The sequence below is a fragment of the Mustela erminea genome, chromosome 8 (assembly GCF_009829155.1).
Source record: "Mustela erminea isolate mMusErm1 chromosome 8, mMusErm1.Pri, whole genome shotgun sequence".
Taxonomy (NCBI): domain Eukaryota; kingdom Metazoa; phylum Chordata; class Mammalia; order Carnivora; family Mustelidae; genus Mustela; species Mustela erminea.
In genome coordinates, this window is record NC_045621.1 from 19215366 (window position 1) to 19235132 (window position 19767).

A 19767-nucleotide genomic window follows, 5' to 3' on the forward strand; every position below is an offset into this window, starting at 1 on the left:
GATAGTGCCCTCCTTCTTTTTAAACACAAATTGAGAAATTAAGGAAGATTTGCTTATGGACACATTATTAGTAGTGTTTCTAATAAAACTAATGAAAAAATCCATCTCTAAATCAAGATATGACATTGTTTAATAGAACAAATAAAAAGTTGCCTAATTTCACCCAGAGTTGGGGAAGTACTAAATAATAATGGGATACTGTTTTCTGTATGGTACACTAGTGTTTGGGAGATTGGCAAAAAAGGAAAGTGTAAGAGTCATAGTTAATGTGGTGTGGAAAAAATCTATAATAAATTGTGTATAAATTGGTGTTTATATACATTTATGTAAATTTATGGAAAGTGATGAGGAGATCCATTTTTATTTCCATGTACATGTATATAACTATGGTCCAGGATTCCAGTCTTTTATAACCTATTCTGCCGAAATAAGTAAGCATTTTATAAGGAATGCTTACATTTTGTAGGACTATATGTACAAGGAGAGTTGCTGAAGCCTTGTTTCTAGTTGATGCAGTAAAAGGATGAGTTAGATCTCATTGAATCACCTGGATAGAGCTCATGATATATTTTCAAGTGTTAAAAAACAAGTAGTGTTGTATGTAGCATCCTCTCATTCTTAGAAAAACGAAATCACCTGTGTATTCTTTTATGTGGGTGTTTTTGTGTATAAATGCATGTAAACTCAAAGAGAGGTTTTTTTTTTTTTTTTAAAGATTTTATTTATTTATTTGACAGACAGATCACAAGTAGGCAGAGAGGCAGGCAGAGAGAGAGAGGGAAGCAGGTTCCCTGCTGAGCAGAGAGCCCGATGCGGGACTCGATCCCAGGGCTCGGGATCAAGACCTGAGCTGAAGGCAGAGGCTTTAACCCACTGAGCCACCCAGGTCCCCGAGAATGCATGGTTTTTAATCACAGGGTCAAAGTTACCACTCTGGGAGGTGGGGTAGCATCAAAGGAGGAGAGGCTTTATGTATTTCTGGAACTTCTTCATTTACCTCTGTACTGTTTTATTTTCAGCAGAGAGCAAATGTTGCCTTTGTAATGACCAAGAACAGATATAAAGTACAAATAAAGTAAATCCCTGAGAATGTGGATTTCTCAGCTTGATGTTCTATTCAGTCATCAGTTCATATCGTTTCATATGGATCTAGTTCATTAACTATTTACTTCCAAAGTAATTTAATGTGGTTTTGTAAGTACTAAAGAGTATTTAGGAAAACAAGCTGTTTAGACATCTGTTTGTATTTTTAAATTAACTTAAACTTTTTGGATTGTTCTGTCTCAAAAATGAATTGCTCCTCTTCTTCATATTTAGTTTCTGGCAGTTTTTAGTCTTCACTGGCACGCTCACAGTGATGGTGGGAGGCAAATCGAGGGGCATAGGTTGGGCATTAGAAGCACGCCTTGGGGTTGGAGTGTGGGGCGGCTTCTGGTTACTCATCCGCTCCTTCCCCTGTAGGTGGACTGTCTGAACCCCGTGAACCACCAGAGACTGTGTGTGCTCTTCAGCAGCTCTTCGGCCCAGTCCAGCAACGCCCCCAGTGCCTGTGTCAGTCCCTGGTAGGAGTCTTTTCCTCTTGCCCTGTTGCACTGTATTTAACAACAGAATTCCAGCAACTTAAAAAAACATCTTAGCCATTAGAATCTGTTTTTAGGTACATGGCATGTATACGAATTGATAGAACTTTTAAATTTGTGAACTAAATACGGAATTTGTATTTGTTCATGGGTAAGGAGTAAATGAGAAGTACCTTGAGTAAGAGTGAAAAGGATGTGAGGGGTGGAAGAAAATTTGTACGTATAAAAATGAGGAAGTTGATACGTAAAAGCTAGTTTGCTTTAAAAAAATTTTTTTTTTAAATTTTTAAGTAATCTCAACACGCAACATGGGGCTCGAACTTACAACCCCAGAGATAAGGAGTTGCATAGTCCTCCGACTGAGCCAGCCAGGCACCCCTATACAACCTAATTTTAGTCATTGTGATAATAGTGTACAACTTATGCAGGTTTTCTGTGAGGCATCATTTTCATAAAAGTAGTCTTTGGCCTTATTAATGGATTTTCCTAAAACTTAATTATAAGTACACTGATAGAAAAACATCTTATAGTATCATAAACTGTTCATTTAAAATGATATAGTAGTCACAAAAGACTACTTATTACATAGTTTATCTTTAGTTTTAAAAGTACTATGTACTTTAATTTTAAAAACTTGTTCTCGGAGCACTGTTTCTGTGATAAAATGTGTTCTGTATTTTAACTGTGGACCCCAGAAACACTTTATTTCTACCAGTGAGATCATTCTTCTAGTGTGTATAGCTCCAGCAGACTGACTTGGGGCTGAGGAACCCATAGGAGTTTTCTGTGGGAATTTATGGACTCCTCAGGCCAAGGCTTGAATAATTTAACAGTGCTGTATATAGCCCCGATTCTCTTATTTGTGGGCATTCATAAGTTGGGCATAACGTCAGGAATCGGCTCTCCTGGAAGGATATGAGCTGCTGTTCTCCGTGCTCAGTAAAGGTGTGGACCAGAGAACAGGAGACAGGATTTCTATTTTATGGTGATAGGACAGAACAGCTTTGTAAAGGAAACTTCCTGGCTCACAGCTGTTTCAGTCATTCATTATTATTGTTTATACATCCTGATATAGTTTGATAAGATACTAATGGACTGGGAGTGGGTAAGGAGATACATTGTGGCTAGTCAAAACTGTTTTATCTGATGAAGTTAACTCTGTTCTATAAGAAAAGTGGAATATTGCCAACTTTAATATACTACATTGTAGGCTATTTAACAGGTAGTCCGTTTGTAGTCTCATGACGTGTCCTGGCTGTGTGGTTCTTATGACACACACACTCCTAAGAAATGTTGTCTTATTCTAGGATTGTAACGATGGAATTTTATGGAAAGAATGATCTTACATTAGGAATATTTTTAGAGAGATACTGTTTCAGGTAAGAACAGATTTTCTCCTTATATTCCATATATGCTTTTCTGATGCCCAGAATTTCAACCTAAAACATGAGCATGAGTTGGAGTATTATTCGGCCTCTTCTACAATACCACATGTCAGACTATACCATACAAAGAAGTAATTTCATATTCAACCCCAGAATGTCTTATCTAGTTCATTCCTCAGATCTTTGAGTGTCTAATTATGCTGTGATCCCTAAGACATTTTTTAAGGATGTCCGTTTTTACGGTGATTGAAATGAGAGGCAGGAGAAGCATAGAGATCAGCTCGACCTTGGTTTAAGTCTTAGTGCTATCCTCTGCCATTTACATGTTAGAGAGTAATTTTTACCACCCCCCTCTACAGGGAATAGCAAGCTCCTGAAGTATCCTGGATTTCCATAGGTAAAATGAATTGATGTTTTCAAAATGCTAAGCAAATAGAAGGTGCTTAATAAGTGGAAACTATCACTGAGCTGCAGGAGAAGTCAGGATGCTCAGCTATGGGGACCAAGCCACGTGGGTGATACCCTGCTCTGATCGTCCACCGGTTATCAATATTGCTCTAGAGAAAATACTGTACTTTCTGGACAGTACAGTTCTAATTAGCCAGTATTCACTCTACATTGCTTCTGGTTTCATGGTTAATGTGAGGACTTCTTTTGGTCAAAGGCCTTCTTACCAGTGTCCTAGCATGTTCTGTGATACCCCCATGGTGCATCATATTCGGCGCTTTGTCCATGGCCAAGGCTGCGTGCAGATAATCCTGAAGGAGTTGGATTCTCCAGTGCCTGGATATCAACATACAATTCTTACCTATTCCTGGTGCAGAATCTGCAAACAGGTAAATATGCCCTGTTGCTATAGTATTTCATACAACATCATTTATTTCTTTATTTGTATAGTTCTTTTTGGAAGGGGTGGTCTGTGTTATTTTGGATTTATTCGTAATTGAGCTCTTTTATATTTTACCTTCCAGGGCTGGGTATTGCATTTAGTGTTTATTTCTTGAAGTTTTCATTTTAGAATTTATCAGTAATTAGGTAACATACAGATACCTTGTTCAGTAAAATTACAGAGATTATATGTTGACAATTTTCAGTTATGTTTATTTATTCAGCAGACACTTATTTAGCACTGTCTGTGTGCTAGGGACTATGTGAGGGCCTGGGCATCTCTCCTGTCCTTTAGTGGGGGAGACAGACTTTTAGCACAACAATGATAGCACTCTAGGATGTTTGTGTCTGTTTGAGCCTATATCAACATTCCTATCTTAAGAGATACAGCTGAGACCTTGTTTAAATTGATGTCTTGAAGGCACGTATTCCACCGAGCACTGGGTGTGGTGCATAAACAATGAATTTTGGAACACATACATGAAAATATTAAATTAGATTAAATTTAAAAATTTGATCTCTTGAGAAAAAGACCATGTGTTTTATTTCTTGTGTGTACTTTTCTTTTTCCACTTTAGAGGAAGTACTTGGTGACAATATTATGCTTTTAATATTTACTTTTTATCCAAATTGTTTGCAGTGAACGTATGCCAAGTCTAATAACTTCATTTGCTTATTTTGGAGTGTGCTTTTGGAAGGCAAATATGAGAATTACAGATAAAATAATAGTGTGACCTGTATCAATGTCAGTGGTCGAGGAATGTAAAATCAAAGTCTGTTCATTCTGCAGTAGCAAGCATACAGCCATGAAATCATTTCTTGTAATTATCTATTTTCTTATACTTGTTCTTATAGGCCTTTTGTTCCTTTTAGACAGTGGGTAGTATTTTGTTGTGGAATATATGAACTTCTCTAGATCGAGCAGTGAATTAAATGAATAACTTAGATTTGTATATCTTACATGCCTTGGTGTATGTACTTTATTTTAAAACAAGACTTTTGCCTTTGGGGTTATGTTAGAAAGGAAAAGGCAAACAGTTTATGTTACACAAAAATGAAAAAAACTTCCATGTGTCAAAAAACTTATAATATGACCAACTAGTAATATACTTAGTATTAAATTTCTGTAAGGCATGATAATAGAAAAAGGGCAAAAGGCATAACAAAGCAATTTAACAGAAATGGCCAGTAGACTTGTGCAAATAGATTTTGCTCAGTAGTCAGAGAAGTGTTAAGAAAACCAGTAAGTGTAGTTTTATTTTGTTTTTAAGAAATTACATTTTAAAGGTTTATAATTCCTGAGATTGGTAAGAAAGTGGGGAAATTGATATTCTCAGGTATTGTTAGAGATTGTGTAAACAAATACACCAGTTTTTTTTTCCTTTAAGATTTTATTTACTTGAGAGAGAGAGGGAATGCAAGTGGTGGGGGGCGGGGGTTGGGGCAGAGGAAGAGGGAGAAGCACACTCGCAACTGAGCAGGGAGCCCCACTTGGGACTCGATCCCAGGATCCAGCTGAGCTGAAGGCAGACAAAACCCACTGCGCCACCCAGGCACTTCCCAGTACCCCAGTTATAGAAGACAATGTGGCAAAAAGTGTCAAAGACTGCATAAATGTTCATGCTCTTTGGCCTACCAATTCCTACTTTTCTTAATTTATTCCAAGGAAATAATTGTGGATATTTGTAAGTAATTATGCACACACACACACACACACACACACACACACACACAAGAAAGTTCATCAGAGCATCATTAGAATAGAGAAAAACTTGTAATATCTTGAAAGCATATCAGTAAGGATTGGTTAGATGTCCGTATAATGGGATACTCTATGGCTATTAAAAATCAAGTTGTATGAGAGTATCTTATGTGGGAAAATACGTAGGAGACATTGCTAAGTAAAAATAATACAAGAAACTAATTATAGGAAGGGCTTTTTATTTATAAATACACTGTCTGGGTACCTCCTATGTATTCATTTCCATATATATACACATATATACATACATATAAATATACATAAGCATGCATAGAAAGTAAATATACTAGCACACTGATACTGGGGGGGTGGGATCACCAGTGATACTGCTCCCCCAGCCATCCCTAACTCTAGCCACTTAGAAGCATTTCTTTCTTTTTCCAGTTTTCTTCATTCAGAATATATTAGATTTGTACTAGAAAAGAAAACAAATTATTTTTTAAAAAAGATTCTCAGTATGTGATTATATAACAAATGATTTATATGAATTTCAGGTAACACCAGTTGTTGCTCTTTCCAATGAGTCCTGGTCCATGTCATTTGCAAAATACCTTGAACTTAGGTTTTATGGGCACCAGTACACTCGCAGAGCCAATGCTGAGCCATGTGGTCACTCCATCCACCATGATTATCACCAGTATTTCTCCTATAATCAGATGGTGGCATCTTTCAGGTAAGGAGCCAGAGTGATCTTACACACAGTCACATACTCCCTAGAAGGCTTTGTGACATTTCTTCTGTAACTGGATTGAATTACTTTGTGGTGTGTGTTGTTCCCCACCCCTACCATTGCAGATGTGGAGGGTCATACTCTGTGCTAAGAGCTTTCAGTGTTGTCATTTTACTTCATCCTTAATTTAAGAAATAGTTATGATTATTAGCTCACTTTCGAGCTTATTGGTCACTGAGAGAGCTAGCAAGTGATGAAGTCATGATGGGAACTAGTAGCTCTGCTGTTATAGGTGTTCATCTTAGCCACTATTTTCTGTAAGCGTTTGTTAGAATTTTTGTTAAGACATTAACTAGCTTAAAGTTAACTGGATATTCCAGATAGAGCTAAAATCACAAGTTTGCAGAATGGGTACCCTGTGATATTACATGATTTGAGAAAGCCTTCAATCATGAAGGCTCTGCCTTCAAAATATATCCAGAATCTGAATGCCTCTGACCATCTCCACCACTGCCACTCTGGGCTGGGCCTCTGTTGCCTTTCCCTAGAGTACTGCGGTGGGCTCACTCAGTTATCCTTTGGCTTGTCTCCTGCGGTCTGATTGCAACACAGTAGTCAGGGTGATTCTGTTAAGTGAAAATCGGCTCAGGCTACTCCTCTGCTGCAGACCCTTTCATGGGTGTCTGTTTCAGTGAGCCCGTATATGAGCCTGTGAGCTCCTGCGTGCTCTGGCTACTCCGTACCTCTCTGTTCTCACCTCCTGCTTCTGTCCCCTCACTTACGCCTGTCCCCTCACTGTGGCCTCCTCTCTATCGGGTAGGATCTTGCTTGGGAGGCTTGTACTCGATTTTCCCTCCCTGACCACCCCTCCACTCCCCAGCTATCTGCCTGCTTTTCTGTCCGTCGCGTAGGTCTTTGTTTCTGTTGCTCCTGCTCTGACCCGTCACGCCGAGCACTCCCTGCTTACTCCCCTTGCTCACTTGAGTTTTCTCCAGAGCACTTACCGTCTGATATAATAGATTCTTGAACTCTTTGTTTTGTTTATTGCCCGAGTCTCCTTCTTCCTGACTCACCAGGGCAGTAATTCTGGCCCTTGTTTAGTGCTATATCCTCAGCACCTAAAACAACTCTGACACAAAACAGGACTTTGGAAATACTGATACTTAGAGCTGATTTCCTTTTGGAAGCAAGAGCTTTAAACATGAATCTACCACCTGGAAGGGTGAGATTTATTAGATGACAGAAACTCATGGGTAGAAAGTCTCTTAAGGGACTCATGAGGATGAAAGACTCAATGAGGAATTGAGCTCCAAATCCTCAGGAGCTGGGAAGGTGACCTGCGTCTAGGCGAACTGTAGGAAGGGGTTCCTCACCTTCATAAAGGTTTATATCCCAGTTGTGCTTTAGGCGATACATGATGAGGTCACAGCACAATGAAGAAACAAACAGGACAAAACCCTTCCAGAATTGGGGAGGATATTTATAATGGTTGAACGTTGTCTTCAGTATTTTTATAGTTGTTTTAAAATGCTGTATTATAGAAACTTTGTCTTGTACCTCATAGAATTTAGGTTTATCTCTACTCAAGATGTTAAAATTTTTTTACTTTTCTACTGTTGTTTGTATTTTTTTTTCTCTCAGTTATTCTCCCATTCGGCTTCTCGAAGTATGCGTTCCACTCCCCAAAATATTCATTAAACGTCAGGCCCCATTAAAAGTGTCCCTTCTTCAGGACCTGAAGGACTTCTTTCAAAAGTGAGTTTTACTTTCTTTGATCATCTGTTTTTGTGTATATAGACATCAGTCTCTAATGTACACATATTTTAAAATATCAGGTTTATTCATTTAGCTTTCTTTGAAAACATAGATAACTATTTTTCTAAATATATGTTATATATGTTCAATGTAAAAAAAATGTAGACTGCATAAAAGTATAAAAAAGACTTCAAACCCTCTTAGACGTAACAGCTTTGAAACTTTGATGTACATCCTCTTAGGTCTTTTTTGTGTAGCAAAATTTTGTATGATTCGTAATTCAATAAAATAAGTTTTCTGTGTTGTTTTTCTATGTGAGATTAGCAAACTTAATTCCAACTTTTCTAAGGTGTTTAACGTTTATGTTTTTGTTAGAGTTTCACAGGTGTATCTTGCTGTTGATGAAAGACTTGCATCTTTGAAAACGGATACATTTAGCAAAACGAGAGAAGAAAAAATGGAAGATATCTTTGCACAAAAAGAGGTCATTCATTTTTTTGACAGAAGCTCAAAAGTTAAAAAACTTATCAGAAGTTTCTTTAGGTGTGGGTCTCAGGCAGCTGGAATTGTTTCTCTCCTTGTAGATGGAAGAAGGCGAGTTCAAGAACTGGATCGAGAAGATGCAGGCGAGGCTCATGTCTTCCTCGGTGGACACCCCTCAGCAGCTGCAGTCGGTCTTCGAGTCCCTCATCGCCAAGAAGCAAAGTCTCTGTGAAGTGCTGCAAGCTTGGAATAACAGGTGTGCTCTACCGTCTGGTGCTTTCCTGAATGTTTTTGCAAAATTTGCTCTGCCACGATGTTTTTAATTGAAGGGCCTTTATTGTGATGCTACATTTAATTCGCAGGTTGTAGAAGTTTCTATTTTTCTGTCAGCACCTCCCCTTCATCATTTAAAACATATATGCTAATCTTCAGGTGGTTTATAAAGATGAAAAAACAGGTGAGAGTAGCATCAGTGCTGTTTCAGAGACTTAAGAGTGTGTGTGCTTATTGAATATAATACACCTTAATCAATATGCTGTGGAGTGATTATTGGATTTTAGGCCAGGACTTTCAAATATATTATTATATGTATCTTAGACATTTATGTAAATTTTTATTGGGGGAAATATTTCCCTCTGATGCTTATTTAAAAGTTCAATTGAAGTTTTATAGCATTTATTTATGGAACATCTGCATTATGCTAGGCAGTGAGGAAGGCCTAAATGGACATTCAGTCTTTTATTTGGTCTCATGAATCCTACAGTGTATATACTGTTTCCATTTTACAGAAGCTCTAAAGACTAAGGCGTTTCCCCAAGCTGTATAGTTATTAATTGTCAGAGCTGGGTTTTGAGCTGAGGTCTCTTCATCTGTAAAGCTCCTGTTTTTTTTGTTACATTATGCTGTCTCTTACAATAACTTGTTATTCTTTTAAAACTACTGTCATATCACTCACAGCTCTTGATTAGTTGGTTAGAAATAAGAAAGTTATGTATAATTTTAATAACTATTGCAACTGCAATAGGAGAATCTAATTATTGTGGTTTCAAAATTGTAAAGAGAAAATTTGTATACCTTATTCAGGATATTAGAAACAAACCATGTTCTCCCCCCACAACCCTTTAATTATAGATTACAGGACCTTTTCCAGCAGGAAAAGGGTAGAAAGCGACCTTCAGTTCCTCCAAGTCCTGGAAGACTGAGACAGGGGGAAGAAAGCAAGGTAAAGAAATGCAGTCACATTTTTGGTCTTTCGTTGATATAAGTATTACAGTTAATTTCATTTAAGACACTTTCAGGTGGTAATTTAATACGTGGTTTTAATAATATCAGATAGAGTCTTTCATTTTACAGTTGTAAGGCTTCAGAGAGACATGGCCTGGATTAATTTTTTATCTTGCTTGAAATGCAATTGTTTGTTCATTTCAAACATCTATCAAAAGCCACTGTCTGTGGGCATCACTGGACACAGCATCATGGTGGCAGTAGGTGCCATAAAGGAAAAGTGAGGGATGCTCTGGGTATATAGTAGAGTTCTAATTTATTTTACTATGTAGTTTTGTGTGTTTTTTATCTCTGTGCTTAAGCGGGAAGTTTCTCTTAAGGGACCTAGTATTGGGTTTGTTCTACACATTGATTTAGTTGGCTTCTCCTAACTGTATTAGTTTTGTCTTACTGTATCACGAATTACCACAGACTTTGTGACCCAACACACAAGTTTATCTTTTTCAGGGGGCCAGCGTCTGGTGCAGTGTGGCTGGGATCTCTGCTCAGTCTCCCATAGCGTTGATGTGTAGCTCAAGTCATGATTTCAGCCAGGGCCATTATCTTACCTGAGGCTCAGGGTCATCTTCCAAGCTCATCCAGGGTGTTGGCAGAATTTAATTCCTAGGGGTTAGAGGTCGAAGGTCCCACTTTTGTTGCTGGCAGGTGACCAGAGCTCATTCAGCCTAGAGGTTGCCCGCATGCCTGCATGAGCCCCCTTTCATCTTCAAGGCTTACAACAGCGCATGCTTCTAATTTCCCAATTCCTGTTCTCTGACCTCTAGACACAGGTTTGAAGGACTTATGTCATTAGGTCATTACCTGGATAATCTCTCCCCATTTTAAGGTTAACCAGTTGGGGACCTTAAATACATCTGCAGAATCCCTTCACAGCAGCAGTATTTAAATTAGTGTTTTAATTGACTAACTGGGAAGGGGGATTGTGTATACCAGGGGGCAGGATTTTGAGGGGCCATCTTAGAATTCTGCCTATTACATGAACCATGTTTTCTAATAAATTATTAATGTCATTATAATATAAGGGCTTACTATTCTTTTTTTCTTTTGCTATTCTTTTTTATTTTTTATTTTATTTCATTTTTTAAAAATTTATTTATTTTTTTCAGCATAACAGTATTCATTGTTTTTGCACCACACCCATTGCTCCATGCAATCCGTGCCCTCTCTAATACCCACCCCCTGTCACCCCAACCTTCCACCCACCCCCCCGCCCCTTCAGACCCCTCAGATTGTTTTTCAGAGTCCATAGTCTCTCATGGTTCACCTCCCCTTCCAATTTCCCTCAACCCCCTTCTCCTCTCTAACTCCCCTTGTCCTCCGTGCTATTTGTTATGCTCCACAAATAAGTGAAACCATATAACTGACTCTCTCTGCTTGACTTATTTCACTCAGCATAATCTCTTCTAGTCCCATCCATGTTGCTACAAAAGTTGGGTATTCGTCCTTTCTGATGGAGGCATCATACTCCATAGTGTATATGGACCACATTTATTTTTTTATTTTAGGGAGAGAGAGGGAGAGAGCGAGTGCGTGAACATGCAGGGGCCAGGGGTGGAGGGAGAGGGAGAGACAGTCTCGTGTAGACTCTGCGCTGAGCATGGACGCCGTTGTGGGGCTTGATCTCATGATCCTGAGAACACAACCCAAGCTGAAACCAAGAGTTGGATGCTTAACCAACCGTGTGACCCAGGCACCCCATAAGGGCTTACTATACTCATATGATGAGGGACTTTGAGAGATTTTTTTTTATACAAATGTATAGTATCTGTAGAGAAGTATTTCCATAAAATGATAAATTCAAGTGCCTTAGATCTTGATGCTTCTTTTTTGTCTCAGAAACGACTGTGTAGGAATCACTTTTCCTTAAAATTTAGGTGAGAGTAAGAGTACGAGTTACCGAAGACGATTTGTACACTAGTATTTGCCAAGTGATTAGGGTTATCAATGGCGAACACCATTAGTGTTAGCTGTAGTGGCTTTTTCATTTGCTCACTGAAGAAACTGCAAAGCTGGCAGTGTAAGACCTTTAATTATAATAGGTAGACACAGAATTGAAAATACAAAATCATTCAGTAGATGATCATCTTTTTGAAGGTTTGAAAGTTGATGTGAAAATCTGTAGCACTGTCTGTACTTTAATTCAGTAACTAGTTTTTGAGTACTTTCAGGCACTATTCTAGGTTTAAGGCATATTTTTCTGAATAAAGGCCATAGTTACTATCCTTGAGGAACATTTGTCTAATGAGGCGGACACTGACAATAAACCAGTGAACAATAAACTCAGAAAGCAAATGGGAAAAAGCTATGAAGAAAAAAATAAAATAAGGGAAATGGAGAGTCTTGCTAAGGGAGTGGTATATAGTTATACCTATTATATATACATAGGTATAACTATACCTATTATATAGGTATAATCACCCTATACCCTAGGGTGATTAGGGCCAGGGAGGTCTCTCTGGTATGGTGAGCCAATCTAGGAATGTTCTAAGTAGCCATCTAAGAAATGACTTTGTAACCAAATTGTATACAGGGTTTATAGTAATTTGAAATATATCTTACCGGATATGGGATAATAGTGGATATTATCCCATTAACCAGTGGATAATAAAAGATTACTACGTTTAATGGGTAATCATAAGTAGTTTTTAGATGCTTTACTGCTAGGAAGTGAGCTACTCTTTAGAACACATTCTCCAAGTGTAGTTCAAGGACCCCTGGGGGTTTTTAAAGTCCCTTTTGAGGGCCCTACATGATTTCCCTTTTTCAGTTGCATATTTATGTGGGGCTAGATTTTCTTTATACTCTTCAATCATAATAATATAGCTCAATAGATTAGTATTTGCAAAATACTTAAAGTATTTCCAAAAGCTTAAAAGTATTTACAAAAGTGTAAAACAATGCCACTTTGACCAGTTTTTTTTGTAAATAGCTGTTTTTTAAAAAAATGTTATTTATGTTGACTTTTAAGAGCTTATTATTTTTAAACGAATTAATGCAAAAAGTGAATTAATGCATATTCTAAAACTTCCAGTTTTAATTTCTAATAAGGTAAAAATCAAAAGTTATAACCCATAAAACTGAGTGTCTTAATAATTCTTAAGAAAGTTTTAAAAATGTGATTTTAATGTTTCCTTAAGAGTAAAGTATTTACTTCTCTACAGATAAGTGCAATGGATGCAGCTCCAAGAAATATTTCTCCAGGGCTTCAAAATGGAGAAAAAGGTTGGTGCTTGTGTCTGGTGATCACTTGCTATTGGATTTAAAGAAATTTCTTAGTCTGTAGGTCATTTCAGTGGCTAATTTTGAGAATTTTTTCTGGCATAGTTGTTCTAGACTTTGTTTTCCTTCCGGTAGAGTATTGTAGCACTGTCAGTTTAAGATTATCATAAAGTATATTGCAAGAAAATAAATTAGGATATAGAAATACACAATACATAGAGATGGCTGCTGTTAGGGGAAGAGCAAAGAATAAAAGGAAATTGGATTTTTGTTTTGCCTCTTCCAAAGTCAGCAGGTTTGACTGCAAAAACATTAGAAAGTTTAATTTATGTTTTTTATGTTACTAAAATCTTTCCTAGATCTAAGTTGTCTTTCACAGTATTTCATTGAATAATTTGGTGCCATCTTAGAAAATTTGTAGGGAAATTTCCTTAGACTGCCTTTGTAGAATATGAATTCAACTCATAATTCTTAGCATTTCTATTATAATTAATGAACTTTCCCCCTGAGAGTGAGTATGTGGTTTTTTTCCCAATGGTGTCCTGGTAAAACTGAATGGACTAGTGTTTAGGTAGCTATTATGGCCTAGTGGAAAAGGATATTGGATTGGAATCAGACTTGGGTTGCCAGTCACAGTGCTGTCACTAAGACCTGACGGTGATCAACTCATATAACCTGTTTGGATATTTGTATCTGTTTCTAAAATATGTGCTGAAAGGGCCTAGATAATTTTTAGGAAGCTAAAATTCTTTGGTTTAGGAAGTAGAAATATGAGTTGACATTTAAAAAACATTCCTATTAGGTAGACATGGGGTCAGCATTTTTAAATGATTCACTTAAGTTTGTTTTTCTTTAGAGGATCGCTTCCTAACAACCCTGTCCAGTCAGAGCTCCACCGGTTCTACCCATCTCCAGTTGCCTACTCCACCAGAGGTCATGCCTGAACAGCTGGGGGCAGGGCCCCCTGACCTCGACACAGCCAGCAGCTCTGAAGGTGCAGTTGAAGTCACTTTTACTGACTCGATCTAGAAAAGGGGAGCACCACAAATGCTTTTGATACAATGCTTTCTTATTTCTCAGAGTTTGTAAATTATGCTTATTAAAAGTGCTATCGGGGCATGTGGGAGGCGCATTTGGTTAAGTGGCTGACTCTTGGTTTCGGCTCAGATCATGATCTCAGGGTCCTGGGATGGAGCCCCACATTGGGCTCCATGCTCAGCTGGGGAGTTTGCTTGTGGATTCCGTCTCTCCTCTCCCTCTGCACACAGGCACTTGTGCTTCTCTTTTTCTCTATCTTTATCTCTAAAATTTAAAAAAAAAAGTGCTATTTTAGGTAGAGCTTTTACTTTATCACTTCTTCAGCTGCACTAATTGACATATAAATATCTCAGTAACAGAATGTTACCCTGATTCCTGTTTTCTGGGGGTATTACTTTCTTGAGTCCCATAAAGCACACTTTCTTGTTATTTCCTTGTAAGAAAACAAGAGAAATTACAGCCATTTCTCCAACAACAGTTGTTTCTTTCACTAATAGCAAATTTTTGCCTCGCTTCTCTCTTTCCTTGCTTTCTGTTTAAGCAGTAACTACTTAAGTACTGTAAACCTTAAAAATAACTTTTAAATTGAAATTAAACTATGATGTAATGACCACAGTACATATAACTGAGGTGAGGTGATGACAAGGAATGCTGTGGCTAAGGGCGCGCATGCTCAGGCAGTACTTACATCATGGCCGCTGCCCGGCCCCTGCAATGGGAAGCCGTCGATTAGAGGGTCAGACGTAGAACGAACAGAGTGCTGCTTGGAATCAGTGCTGTGTGTGCTTCTTCACTATTGCTGCTGCTTTCATCCCCAAAGAGTCCTTATTCCTAGATGAGTAATTTTGTACCTTAATTGGTAATTATGGTGTGCATATGTCTGTGTTCCACAAATGACAAGAAATAATGTTGATACTTTATACTTCCTTTTCTTTTTACTCTTTCTGAATATTAACATGTAAGTAGCATATTTTTTATCCTAGATGTGTTTGATGGACATTTGCTGGGATCCACAGATAGCCAAGTGAAGGAAAAATCAACCATGAAAGCCATCTTTGCAAATTTGCTTCCAGGAAATAGCTATAACCCTATTCCATTTCCTTTGTAAGTATTTTAAATGTCAGTGGCTGTTGTTGAGTGGTTTTCTTTTCATTAATTTAAAAAACCTCTTTGTATAGATTTATTCTCTCCATATTTAGATAAATTTATTTAATTGTATATATACTTTTCAATCATAAATTACACTTCATCAGGTAAAAGAGATGTCTTTTGGTATAATGTAATTTGTAGAATTATTATGTAGTAATTAATCTTCATTACATAGTAGATGAGTGGATGAAAAAAGCATTATAATGTTGCTTAATGCTTAAGATTACTGATTCTGAAAATTGTTTATATATATATATATATATATATATATATATATATATACACATACGTAACTATATATTAAAGATATACTGCTACATCTATTGATCCCCTCCCTGAGACGGGGAGTTCCCAAGAGCAGTGATTTTCCTTTGAATCATATTGAATCATAGAAACATACTACTGGTTGTATGTGAAGATGACATTATTGACCTGATAACTTAATGGGACATGGTACTTTTCTGTCAGTGGTGATGTATTACAGTGACCCATACAAGTTTTCATGAGATCTTGTTTGTAGGGGGTTTTCTGAGTTGAAAAGAAAATAGGCTGGCTGTGAGAGTTTGTTTTTTTCCCCACTGGTTGATCTGTGTAGCCATCAAATGCTCCTCAAGTGTATCCAGAAGGTGGACATTTGTTAATAAGGACCTTTGTTCTTCACTGACTTCTGTATTTATTTATTCAGTCAATATTTAAATTTACTGAGTGCCAGCGCTGGTGCCCGAGGATGTAGAACAGGATTAGTAAGGAAAATCACTGCTCTTGGGAACTCCCCGTCTCAGGGAGGGGACGTGTGGTGATTCATATACTACAGTCTGTGAGGGTCCCTGTCTTCTCTGCTTCCCACTCCCGTATCATAATTTCTTGAGTGGCTTATTGTCCCACCTGTTGTATGGCCTTTGCCCACACCCTCATTTTCTTCTTTAGTCATTAACTCCTTGAATTTTTCCACAGGAAAACTTCAGACCCTCCTCCTAGCCCCCTGCCCTAGCCAGATTAGGTCTCTTTGTCACAAACTCTGTTTGTAACTCATGTTTCCCTCGTGAAACATACCACAGAAGGTGATTGTTTTTATTCGTAGGGTTACTTGTTTCTTTGCACCTACTGTACTATAAACTCTACCATGCCTATTTTTTCCCACCTCTGAATTGTTAACATCTTGTCCAAGTTAGGTGCTCAGTATTAGTTTTACTTAATACTGTGTCTCCGGTACAGTGGGTGCTCAGTACATAGCTATTACACAGATGAACGAATGCTTCTCTAGGGGTTGGACGGTGGAAGTCCGGGCATCAAGATTGGGGTTAAAATGGTCACCCCTTTGAGTTTCCATAGGATAATAGGAAAACATTTGTGTTACATTATTTCTTGTTGGACTAATGGTACATTTTCCATAATTTCTAGAAAACTCATCCTTAGGCTTATAGTAGAACAAAATCTTTCACACTTCTGCTGTTCATTATAAATACTTTTGGAGATGAACATGGCTCAAAGTCTTGGCAGCATGGAAAGTGTTGTTTGGAATAACTAATCCAGAACCCTCTGACTTGAAGACTAAATCTGATGATTTTTCAGTGGCCTTTAAAAACTTTTTGTTGATACATTTTCCTTGGCTGTTTGGTTTGGTTCAGTTTCTGCATACCTTTTGGTTTACTTAATTACAGTCTTATAATTGTGTCATATTTAGTTAACTTAAAATTGTCTTGAAATTTCCTTGTAGTGTATTAGTGGTTTGTATATGTCCTTTCCTGCCAATTTTGTTCTTACTGGTTTATTTAAAAAATTTCAACAGTGATCCAGATAAACACTACTTAATGTATGAACATGAACGGGTGCCCATTGCGGTTTGTGAGAAGGAACCCAGCTCCATCATTGCTTTTGCTCTCAGGTATTTTTCATGGGACTTTTTCACCTATGATTAGATCTTTATATTTTATGTATATTTGTTAATGGCCTTATTTTTAGATATTTTATAGAGTAGGGTGGAATGATTAAATATAAGCAAGAATATGTATTCTTTGGACATGGTAGCTTGTTGTCTTTGGGTCTGAAAGTGTATTCTTGGCCCAAATAATAATAGGATGATTCTTAAGCAAGCTTCTAACTAAATCGACTAGGCAAGTTACTTACTTATCCTTATATCCTCTAAACATTCTATTATACTGTATATCCATTGTATTCCTTCCTTATTACGCTTACTTACTGATAAAATAAAACATATTATCTGATTATCTTTTGTACTCCTAATTTCCTTCCTGCTTCTCACACATAGCAGGTAAGGTTTTCTTACTAGAGTAATGCCATTCCTATGTCTTAACCCTCTCACATGCCAACAGTTATCATGTGTCTTTAAAAAAAGCCTCTAAAAATATTTATATCTTATGTCTAAAAAGACAGTGCTTTTTAATCACAGCAATATCTTGGTAGCGGTAGAACTTAGTTTAAGTATAATCTAAGATGTTTAATTAAATTCCTTTTCTGCTGGAAGGCATTAAAATGTAAATTTCTCTTTTTATATATTGGTTACAAGGAGGCTGCTTATTCTGCAAATATTTGAATATCTACAATATGTGGTATAGTAGGCATTAGATTTATAGGAATAAACAAGATAGATTTATATGCCTTAGCATTTACAAAGTTTACAGTCTGTTCGGATTATGAGGAATTTCTTTTCTTTAGGAGATTCCATGTGACTTTTTTTTTGTTTTTGCCTTTTGACCTTTAGGAAGTTAATATTTATTTCTTTATTGCTTAGTCTTACTACATGAATAGATAGGAAAGGTAGGAAAGCCAACCAAATACAAAATTTCTTTTGTACTGTCAAGAACTGAGTATTCCAGTAGAAATCACTTTCTTCTAATGTCTTGAAAAATAATATATGCTTCTCTTGTTCGCTGACATCTGATTTATCTAAATCAGGGCTCTCAGACTTCTAGTCCAAGAGTTGGATTTTTTTCCTAAAGTTCAGTACCTTTTAATAGAATAGCACTCTCAAGTTCCTTTTCTTGCTGTTCTATTATACTAACATCTGAAGTTTTATACTTTAAATTACCTGTTCTATCCCTGAAGATGTTTGATCTAAATGTTAATACGTAGGCTTTCACAATCATTGTTTAGGATATTGATGCTGGTTGATGTGTTGGTTAGTATTTTGCATTATTATCTGTGAAGATGATCTTCTTGAGGCTTCTACTTGATAACTTTTGTTAGTTGACTCAAATATGTTTAATTATGGACACATAAAATGATTGTATTTCTGTAATGTGGAACTTATCTAAAGTATCTGATATATTTTGAAGAGAAACTTAATGTTTAGGTTAACATTTTCAACCTATTTCTACCCTAAGTTGTAAAGAATACCGAAATGCCTTAGAGGAATTATCCAAAGCGACTCAGCGGAGCAGTGCCGAAGAAGGGCTTCCAACAAACAGGTGATCCGTGATTGAGTAGAATTCACTTCATTTGGCTATATCGTTTTTTAAACACTTGTGCTTTGATACTTCAATTTTATTTTATAGCATATTATCAGTGTGAAGGTTGCTAGGATACTGATGGTGGCACTCAAACTTTAGCAAACAATTGACAGAACAAAATTCCAGTATAGCAAAAGGCCTTAAACAGGGCCTTTGGATACAGTTTTCTGATACATGACATAGAAGTGTAGTATATATTGCAGACTTAAAACTTTCAGCATTTTAAATTCTCCTTGTTTTCATTTAAAAAATAGTTACTTGTGAAATTAGTAACCTACTGCTTTACTTTGTTTGTAATTTAAAGTATTTGTGAATTTTCCACAAATACTTTAAAGTATTAAAGATCCCAAATAGTTTAAAAACAAAACCAAACCCCCCACTAGTTCTTTTGATATATTCAATATTTTAGACCTTTAGACAGAAATTGTCATAGGCTCATTATTTTGGTTCTTATTGAAGTAAGTTTTACACCTTCACTAATGTGACAAAATTTGATCTGGATTTATTTATTATCATGGTAACTAGCCTGAGAAATATGAAATTGGTATTTTCTGTAATTGTTCGACTTACAGGTGCTAAGATAGCTCTAATGCACTTGGGGAGATATTATAAAAGCCTCTGCTTTCATATATTTTCCATACACTTTTATATTTACAGTATTTTGCTTTGTTTTTCTTAAGTCCAGTAGACATTTCAAGACTTTTTCTTCTTTGTTAATAACCTGTGTTTATATGAATCAGATTTCGGATACTGTGATTGGGATTAGGTGGAGAGTAGATTAATGTAGGAATCATTTTCTGTCCAAATTGTATGAAGCTAACTTTTTTTTTCTTTTCTTTTTTTTTTTTTTTGTCCAGTACTTTAGATAGCAGACCAAAGAGTAGCAGCCCTATTAGATTACCCGAGGTCAGTGGAGGACAGACAAACCGTACAGCAGAAGCAGAACCACAGCCAAGTAAGATTATACATGGAGGAACACTTATTATTAGTGTTATTTGTAATTATGGTTTGAAGAAGAAAACATTAAATAAGAAATGCCAGCTGGCAAGAATTTATTACTTCTGGTCTTTATGATGTAAGAAGC

At 36.9% G+C, this 19767-nt stretch overlaps 1 protein-coding gene across 4 annotated transcripts in view; it reads left to right on the top strand.

The window, feature by feature from the left end:
• PIKFYVE (phosphoinositide kinase, FYVE-type zinc finger containing) overlaps nt 1-19767 on the top strand; it is a 78552-nt gene that overhangs the window by 47117 nt on the left and 11668 nt on the right. For all 4 annotated transcript variants that reach the window (XM_032354607.1, XM_032354606.1, XM_032354605.1 and 1 more), the window contains 14 exons: nt 1462-1562; nt 2888-2959; nt 3630-3801; nt 6110-6288; nt 7927-8040; nt 8416-8524; nt 8625-8779; nt 9655-9745; nt 12969-13029; nt 13883-14020; nt 15048-15168; nt 17003-17098; nt 18558-18641; nt 19541-19638. In XM_032354607.1, coding sequence (XP_032210498.1) covers nt 1462-1562; nt 2888-2959; nt 3630-3801; nt 6110-6288; nt 7927-8040; nt 8416-8524; nt 8625-8779; nt 9655-9745; nt 12969-13029; nt 13883-14020; nt 15048-15168; nt 17003-17098; nt 18558-18641; nt 19541-19638 — 1591 coding nt within the window. The remainder of the gene's footprint in view (nt 1-1461; nt 1563-2887; nt 2960-3629; nt 3802-6109; nt 6289-7926; nt 8041-8415; nt 8525-8624; nt 8780-9654; nt 9746-12968; nt 13030-13882; nt 14021-15047; nt 15169-17002; nt 17099-18557; nt 18642-19540; nt 19639-19767) is intronic.